The sequence below is a fragment of the Mobula hypostoma genome, chromosome 8 (assembly GCF_963921235.1).
Source record: "Mobula hypostoma chromosome 8, sMobHyp1.1, whole genome shotgun sequence".
NCBI lineage: Eukaryota > Metazoa > Chordata > Chondrichthyes > Myliobatiformes > Myliobatidae > Mobula > Mobula hypostoma.
In genome coordinates, this window is record NC_086104.1 from 27,064,455 (window position 1) to 27,090,963 (window position 26,509).

At 40.1% G+C, this 26,509-nt stretch overlaps 1 protein-coding gene across 1 annotated transcript in view; it reads left to right on the forward strand.

The window, feature by feature from the left end:
* Window positions 1-16,182, forward strand: part of LOC134351139 (WD repeat-containing protein 64-like) — a 134,656-nt gene extending 118,474 nt beyond the window's left edge. Inside the window, exons 19-22 of the mRNA XM_063057253.1 lie at window positions 9,845-10,082; window positions 11,423-11,605; window positions 13,174-13,282; window positions 16,147-16,182. Of these exons, the coding sequence (XP_062913323.1) occupies window positions 9,845-10,082; window positions 11,423-11,605; window positions 13,174-13,282; window positions 16,147-16,182 (566 nt within the window). The remainder of the gene's footprint in view (window positions 1-9,844; window positions 10,083-11,422; window positions 11,606-13,173; window positions 13,283-16,146) is intronic.
* The last annotated feature ends 10,327 nt before the right edge of the window (window positions 16,183-26,509 follow it).

Sequence of the window (26,509 nt, forward strand, 5' to 3'; positions counted from 1 at the left end):
TCCTGTAATACCATAGGCTCTTAACTTACTAAGCAGCCTCATGTGCGGCACCTTGTCAAGGGCCTACTGAAAATCCATATACACAACATCCACTGATGCTCCTTTGTCTATCCTGCTTGTTATTTCTTCAAACAATTCCAATAGATTTATCAGCCATAACCACTCAGGCCAGATTAACTGGCCTATAATTTCCTTTTTTCTGTCTCTCTCCATTCTTGAAGAGTAGAGTGACATTTGCAATTTTCCAGAACCATTCCAGAATCTAGTCATACTTGAAAGATCATTACTAATGTACCCACAATCTCTTCAGCCACCTCTTTCAGAACCCTGGGTGTACACCATCTAGTCCAGATGACTCGTTTACCTTCAGACCTTTCAGTTTCCTAAGAACCTTCTCTCCAGTAATGACAACTTCACACACTTCTGACCCCTGACATTCTTGAACTTCCAGCATACTGCTGCTGTCTTCCACAGTGGACCATTGCAAAATATTTATTCAGTTCATCTGCCATTTCTTTGTCACCCATTATGACCTCTCCCACATCATTTCCCAGTGGTCCAGTATACATTCTCATCTCTCTTTTACATGTTATGTATCTGAAGAAACTTCTGGTATCCTCTTTAATATTTTTGGTGAGTTTACTTTTGTATTTCATCTTTTCCTTCTTAATGGCTTTTTTAGTTGCCTTCTGTTGGTTTTTAGAAGCTTCCCAATCTTCCAACTTCCCACTAACTTTTGCTCCATTATATGCCCTCACTTTAGCTTTTATGTTGGCTTTGACTTCTCTTGTTAGCCATGGTTGTGTCATCTATCCTTTAGAATACTTTTTCTTCTATGTATATATCCTGTGCCGTCCAAATTGCTTCCAGAAATTCCGGCCATTGCTGCTCTGCCATCAGCCCAGCCGGTGTTCTTTTCCAATCAGTTCTGGCCAACTCTTCTCTCATGTCTCTGTAATTCCCTTTACTCCTTTGTAATACTGATATATCTAACTTTTGCTTCTCCTTCTCAAATTTCAAGGTGAATTTGATCATATTATGATCATTTGCTCCAAAGGGTTCTTTTACCTTAAGCCTGCTAATCAATTCTGGATCATTGTACAACACCCAATCCAGAATAGCTGGTCCCCTAGTGGGCTTAACCATGAGCTGCTCTAAAAAGCCATCTCATGTGCATTCTGGAAATTCCCCATCTTGGGACCTAGCACCATCCTAATTTTCCCAATCTAACTGCATATTGAAATCTCCCATGACTATTGTAACATTGCCCTCTTTGGCAAACATTTTCTATCTCACATTGTAGTTTGTAGACCACGTCCTTACTACTGTTTGGGGTCTGTATATAATTCCCATCAGGGTCTTTTTACCCTTGCAGTTCATTTGCTTTACCCACACTGATTCAGCACCTTCTCTGTCACCTCTTTCTAATGATTTGATTTCATTTTTTTACCAACAGAGCTGTGCCATCTCTCTGCCTACCTGCCTGTCCTTTTGATGCAATGTTTATCCTTGGATGTTAAGTTCCCAGCTATAATCTTCTTTCAGCCACAATTCAGTGATGCCAACAACATCATACATGCCAGTCTGTGACTACGCTATAAAGTCCATTTACCTTGTTCTGTTTTTGGAGAATTGTGTCCAAGTTTGGCCACCTACCTACAGAAAATATATAAATAAGATTGAAAGGCTGTGGACAAAATTTACAAGGATATTGGTGGGACTTGAGGTTCTGAGTTATAGTGAAAGGTTGAATAGGTTATGACTTCATTCTCTGTTACGTAGAAGGTTGAGGTGAGATTTGATAGAGGTATACAGAAAATGAAGGTTAAAGATAGGGTAACTGCAAATGAGTGAGACTACAACTAGAGGTCATGGGTTAAGAGTGAAAGGTGAGATGCTGAAGGGGAATGTGAGGGGGAACTTTTTCACTTCTTCACTTAGAGGATGGTGAGAGTGTGAAATGAGCTGCCAGTGTAAATGGTGGATGCAGGGTCGATTTCAACATTTAAAATAATTTTGGATAGGTTCATGAGTGGGAGGGGTATAGAGGCATGGACTAGATGGGCCGAAGAGACTGTTTCTTGGCTGTGGTGTGCTATGACTATGACACTGTTGACATTACCTTCCATCATTTATTTGGAAATTATCCCTATTACACTTGTCCTGGTTTTATGTCCACTGTGTATCAGGACATATTTTTACAGTGTTGCGTAAAAATGGAACAGCTTGGTAAGAAGCACAAGTTTTCTGAACTACAGCTGGTGTGCTCACTGGTCTTTTCCTTTTCCAATGTTCTCAACTGTTTCTTCCATCATGCGGGAGTGAATTGAACTGGCTGAAAATTTGCCCATGTGCTTGTGAGAATCGCGGATCATACATCGGTTCATTTGGTCACACGTGATTGTCAATGTTAGAGCACTTAGGTGCTGGGTCTCGCTATTGTTGAGTAAACGTTCTTCTTTGATTGTGACAGGTTTCTGTTCTTGAGCAGTGTTCAAGAGAGTTGTTTCTGCAGCCCTTTTTTCCAGTTTAATTGTCTCACAACATTCATAACTGAGTGTGGCAGGGCCACAGAGCACCGATCTGATCTTTTGGTTATGGCATTGCTTAGTTCTGTCTTATGCTCATGGCTTATTTTCTGCCTGCTGTATAATCCCATGTTTTAGCCTCTGCCGTTTAGCATTTAAGTTTTCCTGGTACTGATCTTCATATTTTCTGCTGCCCTCCTCATCACACCGGAGTTACTCCCTTGGTTTATTGTGATTTTAGAGCAAGGAGCATGTTGCTTGCCAATGATAAATGGACTAGGAGAATCAGTATGACTTTTGTAGTTGGCAAAGCATTGAGCATTCTCTGTGTGCCAAGAAAAAACTTGGTTCACAAATGTCCTTTAAATTTTTTCTCCTCAACTTCAGGCTATGCCCCCTAGTATTTGACATTTCAAACTGGGAGGGGGGGGGAAGAAGTGGAGGGATTTTGGAAAGCTTTGACTATCTACTTTAGCTATCGCTCTCATAATTTGAGTGAAGGCTTGAAAACGTCCATATTGATAGTGTCCACTGCTCTGCCCTCATGAGTCATCTACATCTCCTCCTCAAAAACAATTCATTCAAGATCATACCCTGCACAAAGTCTTGCTGACTATTCCTAATGTCCATGCTTTTCCAAATACAATAAATTTCCAATCCCTGAGAATATTCTCTGGTAATTTCTCTGTTATTGATGAAAGGCAGAGCTTTATAGATGGCTTTATTATTCAAAAGATTCACTTTTGATGTAAGCCAAGTATCAGAATTTTCATCTGTTTCACTCTGAGGAGTTGCTATTTGGAATATGATGAGAATTTCAAAAAATACTTCTGCCTTAAAAATTAACTTTTGTGTGTTTTCATACAGGAGGATACATAATAATTTGGGATATTGAAGCATTGATCAGTGATCCATATGCAGCAAATAAGGTATGTTTCCTTTCTTAACTCAACTAAGATTTAAGAACTTATTAATTATTGATTGATATCACAGAACTATTGAATGGTTATGAAAGGATTAGTTCTGTGATCATTCTCAGACTCTGAGGATTACAGAAGGTTTCACTTTGGACCTCTGCCAGAGCAACTCACTAGTTCTGCCCTCCACTATTTCACCATTTCATTGCAAATTTTTCGTCACTGGATATTGATCCAATTTTCTCCACAATGTATCCTCCCTCCACTATATCTACACAAAATGTAGTCCAGATTTAAACCATGTACCACATTGTAATAATTTCTCCCTCAAGCCTCTCTTAATTCTCTTTCTTTTACTCTATACCTGTGATCTTTGGTCTTGACTCCTCCACCTATGGGTACAGAACCCTCATTATTTTATATATTTCCACCGAGTGTTCCCTCACCTTCTCTAAAAAAAAGTTCAGGCTTCTCTAATCCGTCCTTGTAACTAGTCCTTCACCCCAGGGGCCATTCACTTAAATCTTTAATGCCTTATACATATCCAGTTATGAAGTGATCAGTCTTTTGTAAAGTTTCAACATAGCTTTCCTACTTTTAAACTTAATGACATTTTGATAAAGCCTAAAATTATGTATGCATTAACAGTGTTGTCCTTAACTGGCCTGAACAATTTCAGTGGCTTAGACACACATACCGCTTGTACCGCTCTGCTGCACACCCCTTTCAAAATTGTTTGCTTTGCTTGATATTGTCTTCCTTCATTATCCTTCCCAAAATGTATCCCTTCACATTTCTCCACATTTGCACAATTATTTTCATTTTACAGCAGCTGTCTGTAAGGACTTTGTACATTCTTGTGTCACCACATGGTGCTCCGATTTCCTCCCATATTCCGAAAACGTGCGGGTTAGTAGGTGGATCGGTCACATGGGTGTACTTGGCATGGGCTCATGGGCCAAAGAGTCGATCACTGTGCTCTAACTCTAAATAAATGATATTCAACCAGCCTGTCTATTTCCTGCAGCAGTCTATCACCACCCTTTTTGCAGTTCAGAATACTGTGTAGATTTGTGTTAGCCACAAATTTAAGAATTGTGGCGTGCACTCCCAAATCTAAATGGGAAAAGTAATAACCAACAATGAAATCTGGAGAACATCACTCTCCATCTTCCTCATCCAAAAACCAATTGTTCACTACAACCCTCTGTTCCTTTTGTGCCACATGCTTCAACTATGCTGACAAGCTGCATGTGGCTTCTTACCATATGCCTTTTGAAGTCCTCATACCCCACTTTATTACTTTGCCAGCATCAACTCATGAAAAAGAAGCTACCCAATTGGTTGAAAATGATTCTCTGGTCAAGGTGATGTCAAAGAACAACCATTCCTCGGGTGACATCTTCCAGATAGAAAATCTATCAAATTATTTCACTTTTTTCTACACTTTCCGCTTGTTCTTTTTGTCTTGTTCATGTTACGAATACTTTTGGGGCCTGTGATGTACAGTTTGGAACTTGATTGAAGGATCCAGCGGCGTGCAGTGTCGGGAGAGCTGCCTTGTGGAGGTCAGAGACCGGGAACCTAAAAGGTCTGAAGACACATGCTGACTCATGGAAAAGACCAGAGATGAGTCGCAGGGTCAATAACGACTCCATCTCGAAGCGGTGAGGAAGACTGAAGCATCGAGGTGAATGCGGAGGGGGTCAGCGATGGTTCCCAACAGAGACTGTCAGCAGCAGGTATGGTGTGTTCGGACCCAGGTTGCTGGCATTCAGGCCTGGATTGGCAGTGTTAGGACCCGGGTTGTCACTCACTCTTTACTGAAAGGCTGAATTTGTGTGGCTGCTCTCCTCATATGCCGACAAAAGGATGTTTTCCATATTCTGATCTTTGCTGGGGAGGGGGATTTTGGGGTCTGCGAGTTTTGTTTCTTTTCTTTTTTGTGTTGGGGGGAGTTGATGTCTTTTCTTTCATCAACTCCCATGGTCTTTCTATATTTCATGGATATCTGAAGGAGACAAATATTAGAGTTGTATTGTACATCCATACTTTGACAATAAAATGAACATCTGAAGTTTTGAAGCTTTGAATACCTGAACAGATCTGTACTGACCTGCTTTAATTATTCCACATTCCTACAGTTGAGTATTAATTTTGTCCCAGAGCAATGTTCCCAAAACTTTTCATGCCACCAAATTTAAATTGACTGTATTTGTAAAAACGCAATCACGAGGAAATCTGCAGATGCTGGAAATTCAAGTAACACAGATACGAAATGCTGGTGAATGCAGCAGGCCAGGCAGCATCTATAGGAAGAGGTACAGTCGACGTTTCGGGGGAAGGGTCTCGGCCCGAAACATCGACTGTACCTCTTCCTATAGATGCTGCCTGGCCTGCTGCGTTCACCAGCGTTTTTTATGTGTGTCGCTCGACTGTATTTGTTGAGCTTTATCCTTTGACTGGAGGAACAGCATTTAATACTCACCTGTTCTCTGGCACAAAATCTCCATATCTAAAGAGCATTGATAGATTACAGTCAGCCCCTCTACGAATGCCTCCCATACTTCCTTCAAATCCATGGATGCATCTCACCCCTGCTGACTTGTGTATATTTTTGGTCAACTTTTCTAAAATCTGCATACTATCAACTTTAAAGAATCTGGTGTCCTAACCATCTCCTCTTTCACTATTACTTGTGCAATACTCTCACCCTTGATGAAGACAGCATTCATTTAATACCCTAGCTATCCTGTCAGAATCCAAGTGCACTTTTTTTAAATTTTTGGCCTTAATAGATTCCACTCTTCCATGTGTTATCCCTTTTTAATAATTATATGCTTTTAAAACACAAGGGAGAATGTCATTTAGCAGATAAAGTACAGTTTAAATTCCAATTCAGACTCATTCTCCAGGGGAAAATAATAACCATACATAATTCTACCAAGAAGTTAATAATTTTGAGATTTTTTTCAACAGAAGAATCTATTTTTATGGATTAGGAATTGCATTCCGCACCATTCCATCCTGAACACTTGTGCTTGCCAGTGACAAATAGCCGACAGATCACATATCCCTGTTGTAAGTGGCAAATAAGCAATGTCCAACTTAAGTATTAATGTATTTAAAATCAAGATGAATGCTCTTGAATTTTGTACTTCCCTGCTTGGAACATCGATCAGAAAATTAAATAATTGTTCTGTTTGGTTTGAAAACAGACACTTCCCATACATAATATTTCCCACTAGGAATTTAAAAAATTCCGAAAACTTTTCCTGAAAATGTTCATAGTCATAGTCATACTTTATTGATCCCGAGGGAAATTTGTTTTCATTACAGTTGCACCATAAATAATTAAGTAGTAATATGTAAATTAAGCCAGGAAATAAGTCCAGGACCAGCCTATTGGGTGTCTGACCCTCCAAGGGAGGAGTTGTAAAGCTTGATGACCACAGGCAGGAATGACTTCCTATGACGCTCAGTGTTGCATCTCGGTGGAATGAGTCTCTTGCTGAATGTCCATGCTTATAAATAATCCATTTCTATATATTTCCTCCCTTTGAATCTTTTCCTTGGGTTAACTTCCATTGGCTTTGGCTCTACACTCAGTAGTCACTTTATTAGGTATCTCCTGTACCTAATAGTGAGGCCACTGAATGTATGTGTGTGGTCTCCCGATGATGTAGCCCACCCACTTCAAGATTCGTTGAGTTGTGCATTCAGTGATGCTCTTCTGCACGCCACTGTGGTAACACAGGGTTATTTGTGTTTACTGTTACCTTCCTGTCAGCTTGAACCAGTCTGACCACTCTCCTCTGACCTTTCTCATTAATAAGGTGTTTTCACCCACTGGAGCTGCTCACTGGATAGTTTTTGTTTTTTGGCATCTTTCTCAGGGAACTCCAGAGACTTTCGACTGTGAAACTCCCAGGAGATCAGCAGTTTCTAAGAAACTTAAACCACCCTGTCTGACACCAATAATCATTCCATGTTCAAAGTCACTTAGGTCACATTTCTTTCCCGTTCTGATATTTGGGCTGAACAACTATAGGTTTTTAAGGTGATGAGAGTCATTGATCGTGTGGATAGTCAGAGGCTTTTTCGCGGGCCTTAAATGGCTAACATGAAGGGGCATAGTTTTAAAGGGCTTGGAAGTAGGTACGAGGGGGATGTTGGGGGTAAGTTTTATACACAGAGAGAGGTGGGTGTGTAGAATACACTGCCAGTGACAATGGTGGAGGTGGATGCAATCGGGTCTTTTAAGAGAGTCTTAGCAGGTACATGGAGCTTAGAAAAACAGAGAGCTATGTGGTAGGGAAATTCTAGGCTGTTTCTAGAGTAGGTTGCATGGCCAGCACAACATTGTGGGCCGAAGGGCCTGTAATGAGTTGTTGATTTCTATGTTCTATGAGCCTGCTGAACATATTTGCATGTGATTATGCATTGAGCTGCTGCCACATAAGTGGCTGATTAGATATTTGCATTAATAAGTGAATATACAGGTGTATCTAATAAAGAAGCCACCGAGTGTATGTGTTTCATTCTGATTTTCTCCCATGTTGATGGTACTATTTGAAATTGGAGATATCACAGCCAGGACAGATCTTCCTTCATTTGCTTTTCATATATGGATAAGTCTGAAGAGGAAGTGTTAAATTTATTGAACACTTTTCTTGGAACCAGAATGATGAACAGCAATCATTGAAACAAAGTCTCCTACAAATTGATCCTTTAAGGTATACAAATTCATAGATTATCCAGGCAATTTGTTTCCCTGCTCAACATCTGAAAATATGTTCATTTTGTAATCATTAGCGCATATTGTAGCAATTGCTGCTCTTTCATCAATGCCATGCGGAGTTATGATGTCATACAAATTAGGAGCAGCAGTAGGGCATCTGGCCTTGCAAACCTACTCTCTCATTCATAGCTAATCTCGTTATAATCTCAACTCTACCAATATAGGGGTGTGACCAGAAACACGACCATCCTTCTGCATCCACTGATCCTGCTTTATCCATTCAGTTCTTCCTGGATTTTTGTTTTTTGTTTGTGAATTTAGTCATGTTGATTGGATATAATAACTCTTTCTCCTGGATAACACTAGATATTCATTTATTGTGTCATGAAGTGCAAGGATCTGAATAATTAGTGAATACCTGGGATGCTCAAGTTTTTTGCAGAATCTACTATTTCCACGTAATAAAATGTACCATTTTTAAAGGAAAGGAAATAATGAAAATGCTATTTGAATCAATACAATAAATCGGAAGCTAAACTGACTTGAAAACAAAAGTATTGTAAGAATACTTTTATCAACACAGGAGAAGCTGCAGATGCTGAAAATCTTGAGCAACACACACAAAAACCTGAAGGAACTCATCAAGTCAGGCAGCATCCATGCAGGGAAATAATGTCTTAACACCTGATGAAGGGCCTTGGCCCGGAAAGTTGACTATTTATTTCCCGTTATAGATTCTGCCTGACTCACCGAGTTCATCCAGCAGTTTGTGTATGCTGTGGGAATAGGTTTCTGCAAGAATTTTTTTCCCGGTGCAAAAAATGCAGCAACGACATAGGAAGCATTTTGCACTACAAAGATATTGTAGGAACACACATCAAAGTTGCTGGTGAACGCAGCAGGCCAGGCAGCATCTCTAGGAAGAGGTACAGTCGACGTTTCGGGCCGAGACGTCGACTGTACCTCTTCCTAGAGATGCTGCCTGGCCTGCTGCGTTCACCAGCAACTTTGATGTGTGTTGCTTGAATTTCCAGCATCTGCAGAATTCCTCGTGTTTGAGGTATTGTAGGAGCAACTTAATATTGCAAATCAAATTCCTCAATCACAGAAACATGATGAATATTGTGATATAAATAACATATGAGAAGTAAATACTGTACATACAATAATAAAATCATAGAGTATAATACTGATTTTCTGGCATGCTTGGCAGTTTGGTGCTACATTGGCAAATTTTCTAGATTCTTGGATGTTATTTCAACAGCCTAACATTCTTCCAATTGACCTTCGAGTTTATTTCATTAATTTTCCAGTGAACTTGGTGAGTAGAAAGGGGAGCAAACAACATTACCAGTGTGGATTCGCTGGGATATCCAAATGATCACAAACTGGATAATTACCTTGTTTTTTTTACCCATTTGAAAGAAGAAAAACTGGAAGCAATGGCACTAATTGTTGGGAAATTGATTTATTTTTGTCACATATACTGAGGTACAGAGAAAAATTTTCTTTCCGATGCCATCCATACAGACCATTTCATTAGAACAGTGCACTGAGGTGGTGTAAGTGAAAAGTAGCAGTATGCAGAATGCAGTTAGACTGGAAGTGCAGGGCATACAGACAATAAGGTGGAATGTCATGAGGAGGTAAATTATGAGGCCAAATATCCATTTTAGCATACAAGGGATCTTGCAGCAGTGGGATTAGTCAATCTTTGCACAATTTCTGTATAAAGTCCAAAGGACTGGAGTCTCATCAGATCATCCTTATTATGTCTTTGCAGGAGCCTATAAATCGTATAATTAGCTGGAGAGCTCACACTCTGCAAATAATCAGCATCTTCTTGGTGGAGGAAGCCGCTGTTGTTATTTCTGCATCTGTGGATTGTTCTGTCAGGTGTGTAATAGGATTGACATTAAACATGGGATTTTGTTGACATTTTTGCTAAGGACTAGCTTTCATATTAATGTGTACTTTTTCCATAATGTATTTAATACTGAATGATTAACCTGTGGGCTTAAGCAAGGTGTGTTTCATGGTATGGATTTTGTTCTTCTGTAACATTGGACATTGCTAAACCAGTTAAAATATTACAGAAATACAACATCCATGTGCCACTTTTACTGATGCATGAGTTTTATTTCTAAATATTGGATGTAAATTTGTATTCCTGAACCAAAATGACAGGATTTAAGCTCAACATATCAATTTGTCATCAGTTGTTTGAATGAAATACTTATACAATAGTGGTTAAGTACTTCACCAAGCCTCTGAAATGCTATTGCCATATGCACTTTCTTCTACTTATGGATGTGTAGCCTAGACTTAACTGTATTCTCAAATTACTATTGCATGCCTGTTGATTACTTATCTAATATTATAAATACCATGTCTTCTGCTGTGATATTCCGGTCTTGTCAGGTGTTAGTCCATGTTTCCAGAATCAATCCTCATTCCCACATTTATCATAGAAACTGCCTGGGTCAACTTATCACGGTGTATATACATTCTCCTACTAATAGTGGCTTTGTAGCAGTTCGTTTTTCACATTAATTATCTCAATGCTCAAAGCTAAGCCAGTAAATGCAAATTTTAAAATGTTATTGAAAATTCCAACATATTTGTCCATCGTGCATAAGACATACATAACCACTAATGTGCAATTAAGTTCTCCAAGCGTTGCTTGCCTTATTTTGCCCGGAGAGAAATGCCCCACCCTTTTATCAGGCTACTTTCTCATCGGTGGCAATCAATATAAAGTACGGTAATGGGGATCACTGAATACAGGAGGTGGAGAAGTAGAATCAGCAGGGTAGGCCGCCAGTGCAGCTCAAAGGAAGATCTGGACAGAGCTACAAACAGACTTTGGCTGAGTGAGGACAGACCATTAAGAAGCAAAGAAGATGAGATCTTTTGATCTCTTGATACATAATCCATTGTTTCATCTCTATGTTCTGGATTCTCACCTGTCCACCAGACTCTTCTGCTTCTATCGTACTGTGTTACTTTTATACTCTGTCACCTTTACCTAAACAACTTGTTTCTTTCCTTGAAACTGTAGGTGGGTTTAGTGAGTTGGCTTTGGGAGAACCATGAAATATATCGGTCCTTTTATTTTGGCACATGAATTTGAGCATAGGAATATTTCTGGACCTTAGTTTCCCTGTACCCATATACCTGGTCTTTTATTTTTGAAAGAAAAATGTTAAATGATTAACTGTTTTATTGCTTTTCAGGGTTTGGTATGCATTAAATGGCCATTACATTGGATACTTTGGACAACACAGTGCGCTGCTTTTAATGAATCCCAGTGAGTTTGTTTTACCCAGTGACGTAACCGAAGGACCTGTGGAGGGTAAGTCAAAGCAATCCAACAAGGCGGACCATTTGGACTACCCCTTGATGTTGGACTTGGAAAGGTGAGACGATAAATAATAAAGTTGATTGCAAAATCCTGTAGTTTGTGACCCTATAGTAAGTGCACTTTTCAACCAGAAATAGAAATATTATTTTATGCTTTGCCTGTATCATTCCTGATTTTTAAAGTCACGGGGTATGTGCATTATGGGCACTTGCATTTGTTGTCCATCCTTAGTTGGCCCCGATGTACGTACATATTGGGTTCCCGGAGTCAAATTTGAATTGATAACTTTGTGATCCCGAAGCAATAGTGTTACTCACTGAGCTACAGCTGCTGAAATACTGTATGTGAAATATGATATATGATGCCTCCAATGGAAATCTAAGATTTTAGGATTGCTAGAAACTTTGTCTGGTTTGTGCATCATCTTGAATAGTTTTTGAATGTTTCAAAAGTATTCAAAATTCCCTCAACAGTGTTGACTGCCAGCAATGTCTGGGGTTACTGCTGCTTTTTTACTGCTATTTTGTGCTATTCTGATTGGGGCACTTTGACGTGGACCAAACCTGCGGCCTGCAGTCAAGAATGAAACAGCACTAAGTCAAACTGAACTGAACCACACTGAACATTCCTACACTGTTTCAAGGACTATGCAGTTTGATGTTTAATATTCTGTGCGGTATTCGCTCATTTTTTGCTGTTTGTGTGATTTGTTCACATTTTTTGTGCATGGGTGTTTGATGCTTTCTTTGAATAGGTTCCATGGTTTTCTTTGTTTCATGGCTGTCTGTGGGAAGATGAATCTTAGGGTTGTATACTGCAGACATACTTCGATGTTAAATCTACTTTGAATTATCTATCAAAGAAATATTGTGGCTCTAGTTTGAATAGAACTTGTCCTGCTCCTCCCACTGCTCGTACCATTTTGGATCGGAGAGGCTCTGAATGCACGTCCTGCCCAATTCTGATCCCGATTGTTCACTAGTTACTGTCAAATTCCTTATTATTGGAAACAAAATTCACAATGATCGTGTGGATAGTCAGAGGCTTTTTCCCAGGGCTGAAATGGCTAACACGAGAGGGCACAGTTTTCAGGTGCTTGGAAGTAGGTCCAGAGGAGATGTCAGGGGTAAGTTTTTACACAGAGAGTGGTGAGTGCGTGGAATGGGCTGCCAGCGATGGTGCTGGAGGCGGATATGATAGGCTCTTTCAAGAGACTCCTGGATAAGTTCATGGAGCTTAGAAAAATGGAGGGCTATGGGTAACCCTAGGTAATTTCTAAAGTAAGTACATGTTCAGCACAGCATTGTGGGCCTGTATTGTGCTGTAGGTTTCTTATGTTTCTAATTAATTTATTCTCCAGAAAGTGTCTCTTTCCTGGAGTCAGATTTGCTCTGTGCTCCAGGGTGTGTTGTTCACTTGAACCTATTTGTGCATCACACTTTACCTCTACTTTATCAGCTGATGATAAGCAGTTTATAGATCTAAGTTTTCTCCATCTCTATTGCTCAATGTGTTTGACTGCAGTTAAAATAATAATCATTTAACTGTACCAAATACAAGTAATTTAACTTAACTCATATCTTGAAAGGTAAGCAAATTTACTTTTACAGCTTTTTGATTTAGATGGAAGCCATTTGATCGGGAAGGTTACTTAATGAAGATGAAGCAACAACGGAAAGTTCTTGATGTTGATCAAGACAAAAAATTATTTAAATCAGTGACTATTCCAAGGGTAGGAATAGAACTTTCTTCGATTTTAATGAACTGATGTGAAATAAATGTTTCTCTAGTATCTATCATATGAGGCAAGATTACCTCCCTCCCCTGTCACCATAGCCTCCCTTCCCAACGAAGGGTCTCGGCCTGAAACGTCGACTGCGCCTCTTCCTACAGATGCTGCTTGGCCTGCTGCGTTCACCAGCAACTTTGATGTATGTCCCTACATTTGGTAGTGTTTTCTCCTCAGCTTTACTATCACACACGTTTCCAAATTAGCCACCATCAGCTCTCTCTCCAAAAGTTCAAGCTTGACCCTCCTAAACTAACAATACTGTCAAAGAGTCATAAAAAATTGGGATTGGAGTCATCCCTATTCTGTCACAGAGTCATAGAGAAACAGGATTGGAGTCATCCCCATTCTGTCACAGAGTGATAGAGAAACAGGATTGGAGTCATTACCATTCTGTCACAGAGTGACAGAGAAACGGGATTGGAGTCATCCCCATTCTGTCACAGAGTGATAGAGAAACAGGATTGGAGTCATCCCCATTCTGTCACAGAGTGATAGAGAAATGGGATTGGAGTCATCCCTATTCTGTCACAGAGTGATAGAGAAACAGGATTGGAGTCATCCCCATTCTGTCAGAGAGTGATAGAGAAACGGGACTGGAGTCATCCCCATTCTGTCACAGAGTGACAGAGAAACGGGATTGGAGCCATCTCCATTCTGTTACAGAGTGATAGAGAAATGGTATGGAGTCATTACCATTCTGTCACAGAGTGACAGAGAAACGGGATTGGAGTCATCCCCATTCTGTCACAGAGTGATAGAGAAACGGGATTGGAGTCATCTCCATTCTGTCACAGAGTGATAGAGAAACGGGATTGGAGTCATCTCCATTCTGTCACAGAGTGATAGAGAAACGGGATTGGAGTCATCTCCATTCTGTCACAGAGTGATAGAGAAACGGGATTGGAGTCATCTCCATTCTGTCACAGAGTGATAGAGAAACGGGATTGGAGTCATCTCCATTCTGTCACAGAGTGATAGAGAAACGGGATTGGAGTCATCTCCATTCTGTCACAGAGTGATAGAGAAACGGGATTGGAGTCATTACCATTCTGTCACAGAGTGATAGAGAAATGGGATTGGAGTCATCCACATTCTGTCACAGAGTGATAGAGAAATGGGACTGGAGTCATCCACATTCTGTCAGAGCCATGGAGAAGTACAGTGCAGAAACAGGCCAAAACTATTAGACTGTCCCTTTGATGGTATCTAACATTGGTTCCCACAGTCAGGGAATTAATTTTACATTTATTATTCTTGCTTTAATATCCCTAGTCCCTAATCTTTAAGGTATCTGTGCTCTTCTGGCCTTGGTTTCTTGAGCATCTACTTTGTTATCTGCTTCGTATTTTGGAGCTCTGCCTTCAAATGCCAAGGCCATGATTTCGGAATTCCCTCCCAAAAGTATTTTCATTCCTTTCCTTGTCTTCCTTTCTTTTACATGGTCATCTGCCATAACGCTGCTTTCTGAGATTCAGTCTCAAACTTCGTTTGATGCATTGCCTTGGGCAACTCTGCTATATTAAGGGTATCGTTATAAATAGTGGAGGATCAGCTTCACAAACCCATATGAATTAATCTATTGTGTTCAGGTCAAGTTAGCAGACATTTCACAGAGTCCCTCTCAATTAATGCAGGAATGCCTAAATTCTCAGATATTGGTCCGTGATGAAGTTAGAAAGTTTAGGAGACAAGTTTGATTATTGCTGAAATTCCTTTTGGTTCTGTAGTGAACTATAAAGCACTGATTCCTTAAGTTCACATGCATACAGTTTGGCTTAAGTAAATGTGTGGTAAATTTAGTGGAAATGTCGATTCTCATCACCAAATGGGAATGGTGAGACTGGGCATCTTTTGTTTAAGAAAGTAAAAAAATGATTTGAGACCTTTGTGGGGCATTGAGATATCAGCTTTACACTCACAGCACTGCTGACTAGGACTAGAATAGTGAAGGCCTGGGCATGCTGACCTACTGGTTAGCATTGCGAACGTGATCCCCTTTATGACAGTCACCAGCTGGGTTGGAGTTGCTGGGGAAGTGGAAGGGAATTGTTTGGATAGGATATTATTGGGGTAAAAGCAAGGTCTGAGCATTTTCCCAATAAATCAGACAGATTTCACAACTTTCAATGTGATGTGAAAATCCAAAAAAACAAATGCTGGAGATCCTAAACGTAAACAGAAATCCTGGAAACTCTCAGCAAGTTAGGCAGTAACTGTGAATAGTTCAAGTTTAATTGTCGTTCAACCATATGCATGTATGTAAATGAAACCATGCTCCTCCAGGACAATGATACAAAGCACAGAGCATTGCAGTCACAAATAACACACAGCATATATAGTTATGATAGCATGTGCAGTCACAAAAATAATATTAGCTCTACTTCCTGAGTGGCGCACTCAAATAATTATAAAGTGAAACAGTCATGATTTAGGTCTGTGGCCTTTCATCAGAGCCTCTTTCCACTTGCTACTTAACTTGCTGTGATTTTCCAATCATATTATTATTGTACGTGCAAAATACGATGCAGAAATATCAAAATTATAGTAAATCATGCTAGTAAATGCCTGACCCAATTTCCTGATGATTGCCATTTCACTGGAAAACATGTATAAATATCATAAAACCTGGACAAAATTGTGCTCCATATGCTGTTAATAAGTGCCAATGGATTTTTCTAATTTACTTTCTGGGTAAGCACTCAAAAGCTACATTTTGTTAAAACTACTAATTGTAGACTAAATCTAATCTATGGGCCTCTTTCTATTTTATATTTTACTTTTAATTTTAAAAATTTGTCCTATAGAATGTTTTTGATGTCGGAGCTGTTAAAATTGCATGATTCCTCACTAAAACTGTCACCTTTGCTGATAAAATGGAAGTTTGTTCATACAAAAATAACAGCTGTTCCCCTCATGTTTGTAAATCCCCCAGTAACAGTCTTGAAAACCACAGATCTGATCTGTAGATAGTCAGGTAAATGGCAAAATTTGCCTTTGTCAAAGTGTATCTTTTCCTGTCAGTAATTCAGGACTTGCAGCTTATTTAAAGCTTTAGAAAGTTTTATATAGTAATATTGCAATCCGTCCTCCAACAGGGGTTGCAAGCTCTGGGATATTGCTGTAGATCCTTTTGAATGTCATTGTTTCCAATATTTATCCACTTTGCCATCATTTGTGTATGTTTTAAGTTCAACAAATAATACTAATTGAGAGCACATTGATTTTTTTTTTTGCATCTTTATTCCAAACAGCTAAAATGTAAACCAGTGGAAAGTTCTGTGTCTGGAAAAAGAACAATGGGGGCAGTGTTTCGGGCTCTTCCTGTATACAAAGTAAGATCATTTACAAAGGATATAAAGTACTTTATAAATGTCAAATGACGTCCAGAAAATAAAACCTCAATGTTATATATCACCTAATATCCAATTGCAAAACTGTTTTCTCTAGTGTTTCCCAGTGAAGTGTTTTAATCATTTCAGGGTGGTTTTGCATCACTCTCAAAACTCAGTTGGGTGCTTCTGGGTATGGCGTCCAGCAGTGGTCTTGCAGGACCTCTCCAGCATAATGCTGGGAAACTGCCTTTGGGATCTGCATGGGATTGGACCTGGCACAGGATCCAGATTCAGATTTGAATTTATTTATCACATGTACTGTACGTCACAACAAACAGTGAAATGTGCCACTTGTGCTAACAATCAATGTACTGAAGGGGGTGTGGGTACCCTGCAAGTGTTGCCAATGGGGAATATAGGTCCATGGCATATTAGGCAAAGGGAAAGGTACTGTATTATGCTTTGTAAGAAAATTTGTGGTTATTTTATAGTAAAAATATCAATATAGTAAAAATAGCCAGTCTTAATAGATTTTAATAGCATTTTAAATGTGTTTCATTTTTTACGTTATCTACTTCAGTTAGAAAATTGGAAATATTTCAAATTTATCGAAAACATTTTCATTTTTATGGCTGGTTTAACTAGGAATGTTTTCTGCCTGGGGCTTCCTTACTATACCAGCAGATGCTGACCATATTGTTGGAGTCCTGGCTGGGTGCAATAAGGACAGTCTGACTGGTTTTCTGCATCAGGATTCGGCAAATGTGGGATATTGGAAGTTGACCAGCAAGATCTGAACCATAAGGCAACAGGGTGATTGAACTTGAGCAATTTAAAGGATAAATATTTGATGCAAAATAGAGAACAGAGCACTAGGATTAGTTTTTGATGTCTTTGGCAAAGAAACTGGTTCAGTTGTGGTGCTGTGTGCTGTAAACTCTCACTCTGTGCGACTGCAGGTCTGGCTTCTGATGCTGCATTGTCTAATCATATTGCTTGATTTGTGCAACTGAACAATTGTCATTTGAACTTACCCCATGCGGGAAGATATACTGTAGATTCCAAACTTTACCAACTTCATATCTCAAGTTATTAATTGTCTTTCAAGAGAATTGGGAGCAAATCTGATGCAGAAATTACCTTTTCAGGTTTACTGACCACACAGCATCAATGGCACGTCAGGACCTAATCCACAGAGTTCATTGGTTCAGGAGGATATTGCTGGATGGTGATTCTTAGTTAGATTTCTATAGTTTAGTCAATGCACTCATCAACTTTACTTAAGTTATGTGTTTTTGAATGCAATTTGCCTATGTATAGAAGTTTGAATTAGCTCAATATATACTCGATGGCCACTTTATTCTGTACAGCAATACCCCTGCTCGTTAATGCAAATATCTAATCAGCCAAGCATGTGGCAGCAACTCAATGCTTAACAGGATGCGGACTCGGTTAAGAGGTTCAGTTGCTGTTCAGAACAAACATCAGAAAAGGGAAGGAATGACTTTCTACTAGACATAGTGACTTTCACTATGGAATGATTTTTGATGCCAGACGGGGTGATTTGAGTATCTGAGAAACTACTGATCTCCTAGGATTTTCACACACAATAGTCTCTAGAGTTTACAGAGAGTGATGCAAATAACTTTAAAAAACTTCCAGTGAGGAGCAGTTCTGTGGGCAAAAATGCCTTGTTAGTGAGAGAGTTCGGAGGAGAATAGCCAGACTGGTTCAAACTGACAGGAAGGTGACTGTAACTCAAATAACCATGTGTCACAACAGTGATGTACAGAAGGGCATCACTGAACACACAGAACATTGAACCTGGACATGAATGGGCTACAGCAGTAAAAGACCACAAACATGGCAACTGTCCTGTATCCAGTAAAGTGGCCACTGAGTGCCATTTAGTTTTGATGTCTTCAGGAAGCATTCTGTTAGTTTATTCAATTTTCAGAATATGGACTTAACTGCCAAGAATGGAGAATATGTGCTGGTATAATTTTGTTTGAGAATTTCTTTGTGAGCTGCCACTTTGAACCAAAGCTGTCCTTCTGTTTCTGTTAGTGAGGAGGAGGACTTGGACCCTACAATGAAGGGAACGTGATAGTGCAGTTATCAAGAGGAAAGATGTATAAATTGGAGGGGAATATGCGGGTGGTAATGTTCCTTTGCATAAACAACAAAGTATGTCATGGAATAAATATTTTAGACCTATATGTTATAAAAGGGAATGATACACAACTTATTATGGATTTTATGGAGCAATATAAAACAAATACAGAATAGATAGACCATTTCAAAGGCTGTCCTAATTCAACCTATCCAAGGAATAAGACAGGAAATTGCACTTCATTTAGTTTTTCGATGTCTTCTCTTTTTCACAGATTGATCCTTTATTCCGAATGGACACAGTTAAGGACGTATCATTTTCTGAGGGAGGCGGTCATGACTCCTTCCATAACTTTTTTACAGGAAAAAAGAAAATCCCTATTCCAAGCAGTAAAAAAGTAAGTTGGATAGAATTTTAACTCAAGAATAATGTAAACATTAGCCTGCAGAGGTGTGCTGGTGTCCGCACTTTGGTTGGGAACTAGCCCTTCCTGTTGATGCTGATCTCCGGTGTTTACTCAGGGCTGCCCTCCGGTGTTCACTCGGTGGTAAAACAAGCTGACCCAGGACAACTTACCGTAAATTCTACAGTCATGCCACTCATGGACTTAGGCTATATATTTTCACTTTATGACTATGCTTATTTTTAAAACTGCAATCATATGTGCTATTTGTGCTATGTGCTTTGTACAGTGCGCTGTTGGTAATGTGTTTTGCACCCTGGGCCCAGAAGAATGTTCTTTTGTTTGGCCATATTCATATATGATTCAATGATAATTAAACTTAAACTTTAAATTTAATTTACCATGGCAGCCATTTTCAATCTTTTTGAATCTTTTCTGTCCTATAAGAGAAGCAATCTAGAAAAAGATAAAAGAAAATTCAGGCAATATTGCTTGAAAGTTTACCTCTAGCATCGATGTGCTAAGAACAGCATGAGCTGCCTTAATGAGTATCATCCAGTAGCACTCACACATATGGTGATGAAATGCTTTGAGAGGTTGGTCATGGCTAGAATCGTCTGGCTCAGAAAGGACCTGGACCGACTGAAATTTACCTAACACCACAATATGTCTACTGCAGACGCTATCTCAAAGACTCTCCACGCGATCTTGGATCGCCTGGACGATGCAAATACCTCCGTCAGGGTGCTGTTTATTGACTATAGCTTAGCATTTAGCATCATCATTCCTGCAGTTCCTATCAAAAAGCTGTGAAACCTGGGCCTCTGTACCTCCCTCTGCAACTGGATCCTTGACTTCCTAACCGGAAGGTCACAATCACCTCACTGACAATTGACACTGGTACACCACTGGGACGTGTGCTTAGCCCACTGTTGTACTCTCTCTACACCAACGGCTGTGTGACTAGACACGTCTCAAGTGCCATCTATAAATTTGCTGATGATGGCAGAATTTCAGAGGGTGAGGAGAGAGTGTACAGGAGCGAGACCGGTTAGTTGAGTTGTGTTGTAGCAACTACCTGGAACTCAATGTGAGCAAGACCAAAGAGCTGATTGTGGACTTCAGGAAGGGAAAGACGAGGGAACACAAACTAATCCTCATAGAGGGATCAGAAGTGGAGAGAGTGAGAAATTTCAAGTTTCTGGCTGTTATTATCTCCGAGGGCCTAACCTGGACGCAACATATTGATGCAGTTATAAAGAAGGCAAGACAGTACCTATCTTTTATTAGGAGTATGAGGAGATTTGGTTTGTCAATTAAAACACTCAAACTTCTGTAAAAGTACAGTGGAGAGCATTCTGACGGCTGCATTGCTGTCTGGTATCGGGTGCGGGGGTGGGGTGCTACTCTACAAGATCAAATAAGTTGCCGAAACTTGTAAAATTAGTCAGTTTCATCATGGTACAAGCCTCCATAGTATCCAAGACGTCTTCAAGGAGTGGCGCCCTAGGAAGGCGGCATCCATCATAAAGGATCCCCACCAACCAGGGCATGCCCCCTTCTCACTGTTACCTTCAGGAGGTAGGAACAGAAGCCTAAAGGCACACAGTCAGTGATTCAGGAACAGCTCCTTCCCTTCTGCCATCCAGTTTCTAAATGCACATTGAAATCATAAACACTAACTCACTAATTTTTTTCTCTTTTGTACTACTTATTTTAAATTAACTATTTAATAGGCACAAAGATACTTAATGTAACTGTTTTTTATATATTTATTGATCATGTATTTCATTGTATTGCTCCCATAAATTTAACAAATTTCATAACATATGCTGGTGATATTAATTCTGATTCAAAGTAATTTAACTTCTAGTACTGTTTTAAATGTGAAGCATAAATTACGGAAAAAAAGGCCTCATTTAAATTTGTCCGATATAAGACTGCCTGCAGACAAAAACATTTTGCATTTTTACAGATTTTTTTTCCTTAAGTACTTAATAACCGATTGAATACTTCTGAACTGCAATTATGTAGACATCCCACCCTGCAAAAACTAATTTCAGGGAGGTATCACCACCATTTCAGGGAGGTAGCACCCCACTGCCCCTTGCAACACAATATCCCCCCCCCCTCCACCCGTCGACCTCCAGGGGTGTATATAATACTTTGTTTACTGATTTTGTCTAATCTGTAAACAAAGTTGGGTATATGCAGAAAATGTGACATTCAAATAAGTACTTATATATTAGAAACATAGAAACATAGAAAATAGGTGCAGGAGTAGGCCATTCGGCCCTTCAAGCCTGCACTGCCATTTATTATGATCATGGCTGATCATCCAACTCAGAACCCCGCCCCAGCCTTCCCTCCATACCCCCTGACCCCTGTAGCCACAAGGGCCATATCTAACTCCCTCTTAAACATAGCCAATGAACTGGTCTCAACAGTTTGCTGTGGCAGAGAATTCCACAGATTCACCACTCTCTGTGTGAAGAAGTTTTTCCTAATCTCGGTCCTAAAAGGCTTCCCCTCTATCCTCAAACTGTGACCCCTCGTTCTGGACTTCCCCAACATCGGGAACAATCTTCCTGCATCTAGCCTGTCCAATCCCTTTAGGATCTTATACGTTTCAATCAGATCCCCCCTCAATCTTCTAAATTCCAACGAGTACAAGCCCAGTTCATCCAGTCTTTCTTCATATGAAAGTCCTGCCATCCCAGGAATCAATCTGGTGAACCTTCTTTGTACTCCCTCTATGGCAAAGATGTCTTTCCTCAGATTAGGGGACCAAAACTGCACACAATACTCCAGGTGTGGTCTCACCAAGGCCTTGTACAACTGCAGTAGTACCTCCCTGCTCCTGTACTCGAATCCTCTTGCTATAAATGCCAGCATACCATTCGCCTTTTTCACCGCCTGCTGTACCTGCATGCCCACTTTCAATGACTGGTGTATAATAACACCCAGGTCTCGTTGCACCTCCCCTTTTCCTAATCGGCCACCATTCAGATAATAATCTGTTTTCCTATTTTTGCCACCAAAGTGGATAACTTCACATTTATCCACATTAAATTGCATCTGCCATGAGTTTGCCCACTCACCCAACCTATCCAAGTCACCCTGCATCCTCTTAGCATCCTCCTCACTGCTAACACTGCCACCCAGCTTCGTGTCATCCGCAAACTTGGAGATGCTGCATTTAATTCCCTCATCCAAGTCATTAATATATTTTGTAAATAACTGGGGTCCCAGCACTGAGCCTTGCGGTACCCCACTGGTCACCGCCTGCCATTCTGAAAAGGTCCCGTTTATTCCCACTCTTTGCTTCCTGTCTGCTAACCAATTCTCCACCCACACCAATACCTTACCCCCAATACCGTGTGCTTTAAGTTTGCACACTAATCTCCTGTGTGGGACCTTGTCAAAAGCCTTTTGAAAATCCAAATATACCACATCCACTGGTTCTCCCCTATCCACTCTACTAGTTACATCCTCAAAAAATTCTATGAGATTCGTCAGACATGATTTTCCTTTCACAAATCCATGCTGACTTTGTCCGATCATTTCACTGCTTTCCAAATGTGCTGTTATCACATCCTTGATAACTGACTCCAGCAGTTTCCCCACCACCGACGTTAGGCTAACCGGTCTATAATTCCCCGGTTTCTCTCTCCCTCCTTTTTTAAAAAGTGGGGTTACATTAGCCACCCTCCAATCCTCAGGAACTAGTCCAAAATCTAACGAGTTTTGAAAAATTATCACTAATGCATCCACTATTTCTTGGGCTACTTCCTTAAGCACTCTAGGATGCAGACCATCTGGCCCTGGGGATTTATCTGCCTTCAATCCCTTCAATTTACCTAACACCACTTCCCTACTAACATGTATTTCACTCAGTTCCTCCATCTCACTGGACCCTCTGTCCCTTACTATTTCTGGAAGATTATTTATGTCCTCCTTAGTGAAGACAGAACCAAAGTAATTATTCAATTGGTCTGCCATGTCCTTGCTCCCCATAATCAATTCACCTGTTTCTGTCTGCAGGGGACCTACATTTGTCTTTACAGTCTTTTCCTTTTTACATATCTATAAAAGCTTTTACAGTCCGTTTTTATGTTCCCTGCCAGTTTTCTCTCATAATCTTTTTTCCCCTTCCTAATTAAGCCCTTTGTCCTCCTCTGCTGAACTCTGAATTTCTCCCAGTCCTCAGGTGAGCCACTTTCTCTGGCTAATTTGTATGCTACTTCTTTGGAATTGATACTATCCCTAATTTCTCTTGTCAGCCACGGGTGCACTACCTTCCTTGATTTATTCTTTTGCCAAACTGGGATGAACAATTGTTGTAGTTCATCCATGCAACCTTTAAATGCTTGCCATTGCATATCCACCATCAATCCTTTAGGTGCCATTTGCCAGTCTATCTTAGCTAATTCACGTCTCATACCTTCAAAGTTACCCCTCTTTAAGTTCAGAACCTTTGTTTCTGAATTAACTATATCACTCTCCATATTAATGAAGAATTCCACCATATTATGGTCACTCTTACCCAAGGGGCCTCTCACGACAAGATCGCTAATTAACCCTTCCTCATTGCTCAAAACCCAGTCCAGAATAGCCTGCTCTCTAGTTGGTTCCTCGACATGTTGGTTCAAAAAACCATCCCGCATACATTCCAAGAAATCCTCTTCCTCAGCACCTTTACCAATTTGGTTCACCCAGTCTACATGTAGATTGAAGTCACCCATTATAACTGCTGTTCCTTTATTGCACACATTTCTAATTTCCTGTTTAATACCATCTCCGACCTCACTACTACTGTTAGGTGGCCTGTACACAACTCCCACCAGCGTCTTCTGCCCCTTAGTGTTATGCAGCTCTACCCATATCGATTTCACATCTTTCCGGCTTATGTCCTTCCTTTCTATTGCGTTAATCTCTTCTTTAACCAGCAACGCCACCCCACCTCCCCTTCCTTCATGTCTATCCCTCCTGAATTTTGAATATTATCATGTTTATTCTATTACAACTTTAAGCAAGTCTACAGGGAGTTTGGCCTCATCACGTAGGACATCAATAGCGTAGCTCCTTAGCATCCGGCCAGCTAGTTTAAATAACGTTAGCTATGCTAATGAACGAATGACACCTGTTAAACTCACCTCAACATGTCTTTTACATTTTAACCTACCATGGGCAATAGAAAAGTCACTGTTGCAAACAGTGCAGCGAGCAACACTGTCATTATTTTTGAGGTCAACTGTAAAGCCTGCCCACAGAGAAAACTGATAGGTCTACTTAGCAGGGGTCCCCAACATTTTTTGCACCGCAGACCGGTTTAATGTTGACAATATTCTTGCAGACTAGCCAACCGGGGGCGGGGGTGTTAATAACGACCGGAATATAGGTGATAAGTCAATTATAAGTCAATAGCATTATAACATTTAAGTAACGTTTGGATATTAAACACAGCGCATATTTTCCTTGTATGAACATATAAGATCATTGCAACACATCAATATCGCTGAATCAGTGGGAGCCCTGGGCTTGTTTTCCTGCAACAAGACGGTCCTATCGAGGGGTGATGGGAGACAGCGATACTCGAAGGGGGTTCCTTATGTCTAGTCTATTCGGCAATTTAGTTTTCGTTGCATTCATTGCAGAAAACTCCGCTTCGCAGTGATATGATGTTGGAAATGGAAGCAACATTTTCAGTGCTTCCGTGGCTGTCTCAGGATATTCAGCCTTGACTTTGATCCAGAATGCTGGCAGAGATGTTATGTCAAATGTACTTTTCAGCCCTTCGTCATTTGCAAGTTCGAGGAGTTGATCTTTTTCTCACGCTGACATGGAAGATTCACCGGAAACATTCACAAATGGGTCACGGACCCATTACTTTGCACGTCTTGGGTCACTGATAACCTTGTGTGAGTTAAAATTCAACAGTGCGTGACAGGGAATGAGGAAAGGTGCAGCTGACTCATATCGTTACATATCGCCAAATCATATTGTTTCCTCACGGCCTGGTGGTTGGGGACCACTCTTAGCACGAAGAGAGACCAACCAGGATGCTTGCTCTCCCTCTCAAAAAAAATCTATTTCCGGGATATTGTATATAATTTCCGGGCGTCAGGGAGCCACTATCGATATGTGGGAGTCTCCCGGAACTTCTGGGAGAGGTGGGATGTCTGAATCATGGTTGTAAAAAAAATGTAGCCAGACTGCACATGATAGTATTCTATATTCAACAATTAAATTCTGAACAGATAATAAGTTTTTTTGATTTCTTTTTGTGATAGACCCAGAGTATCTACTTCGTTTTTTTGATGTTTATAAATCATACCTCCTTGGTAACATACAGACTAAACAGGACATTCAGACAATAGACAAATTGTGTTGAGCATAACCTATCACCAATAGTCATTGTCTAGAACAACAAACCTCCTGCCCCCACTCACCTACCGCATTTACCTCCCTGTCCAAATTCACCTAATGGGACACACCAGCTTGATCTTGGTGATCCTCTGCACTCTGAACATGGGCATTAAGATCTCAGTTGTGACGACCCTCAGGTCATGATGCTGAATGTGGAATGTTCTAATCAGACTTTGACTAAAGGCAAGTAGTGGCAGAATAAATGTTCGCAAGGAAAGAATCTTGGGTAGTATATGGTAACATACACTGTATGTACTTGAACAATAAATGTACTTTGAACTTTGAATTTAGAGAACCACACCAATACCTGAACAATAACCCAACCCTCTTGACCACGTATGCACGCTTTTATGCATTGAGATGCTGTCAGATGATTGGCTAACTAAATATTTGAATTAATAAGCAGGTGTACTTAATAGAGTGGCCACCCACTGAGTATGTATCTCCTGCCAATGTTTTCTGACATCTATTGTTTCTTAGCTCTATCCATGTTAATTCCAGATCTTGTTTCACTGATTTAAGATTCTTTCTCACTAGTTCCTTCATTCCGTTCACTAACATGGAGCTACCTTTTCTATTTTGTCTGTATTATTTTAAGTTAACCATGCTGAAAAATTGAATTTAACTCATCTTGGTCATTTTCCAACCATATATCTGTAATGGCTGTTGGATCATAAACATTAATTTATATTTATGCCAATGATTCACTAACCTCGTTAAGAAAGCTCACTCATTTTGATAAAGAGCCTTCATTGTTTTCTTCTTCCCAATTCCCCCATCTCTGATTAATCAGAGACATGATGCACACATGTTCTGTCCCTGCCTGACCCAACTCTGGATATTGCTGTCAAAACTTTGTCCTTCCTTTTTAATATTTGCCCTCGCCAGCA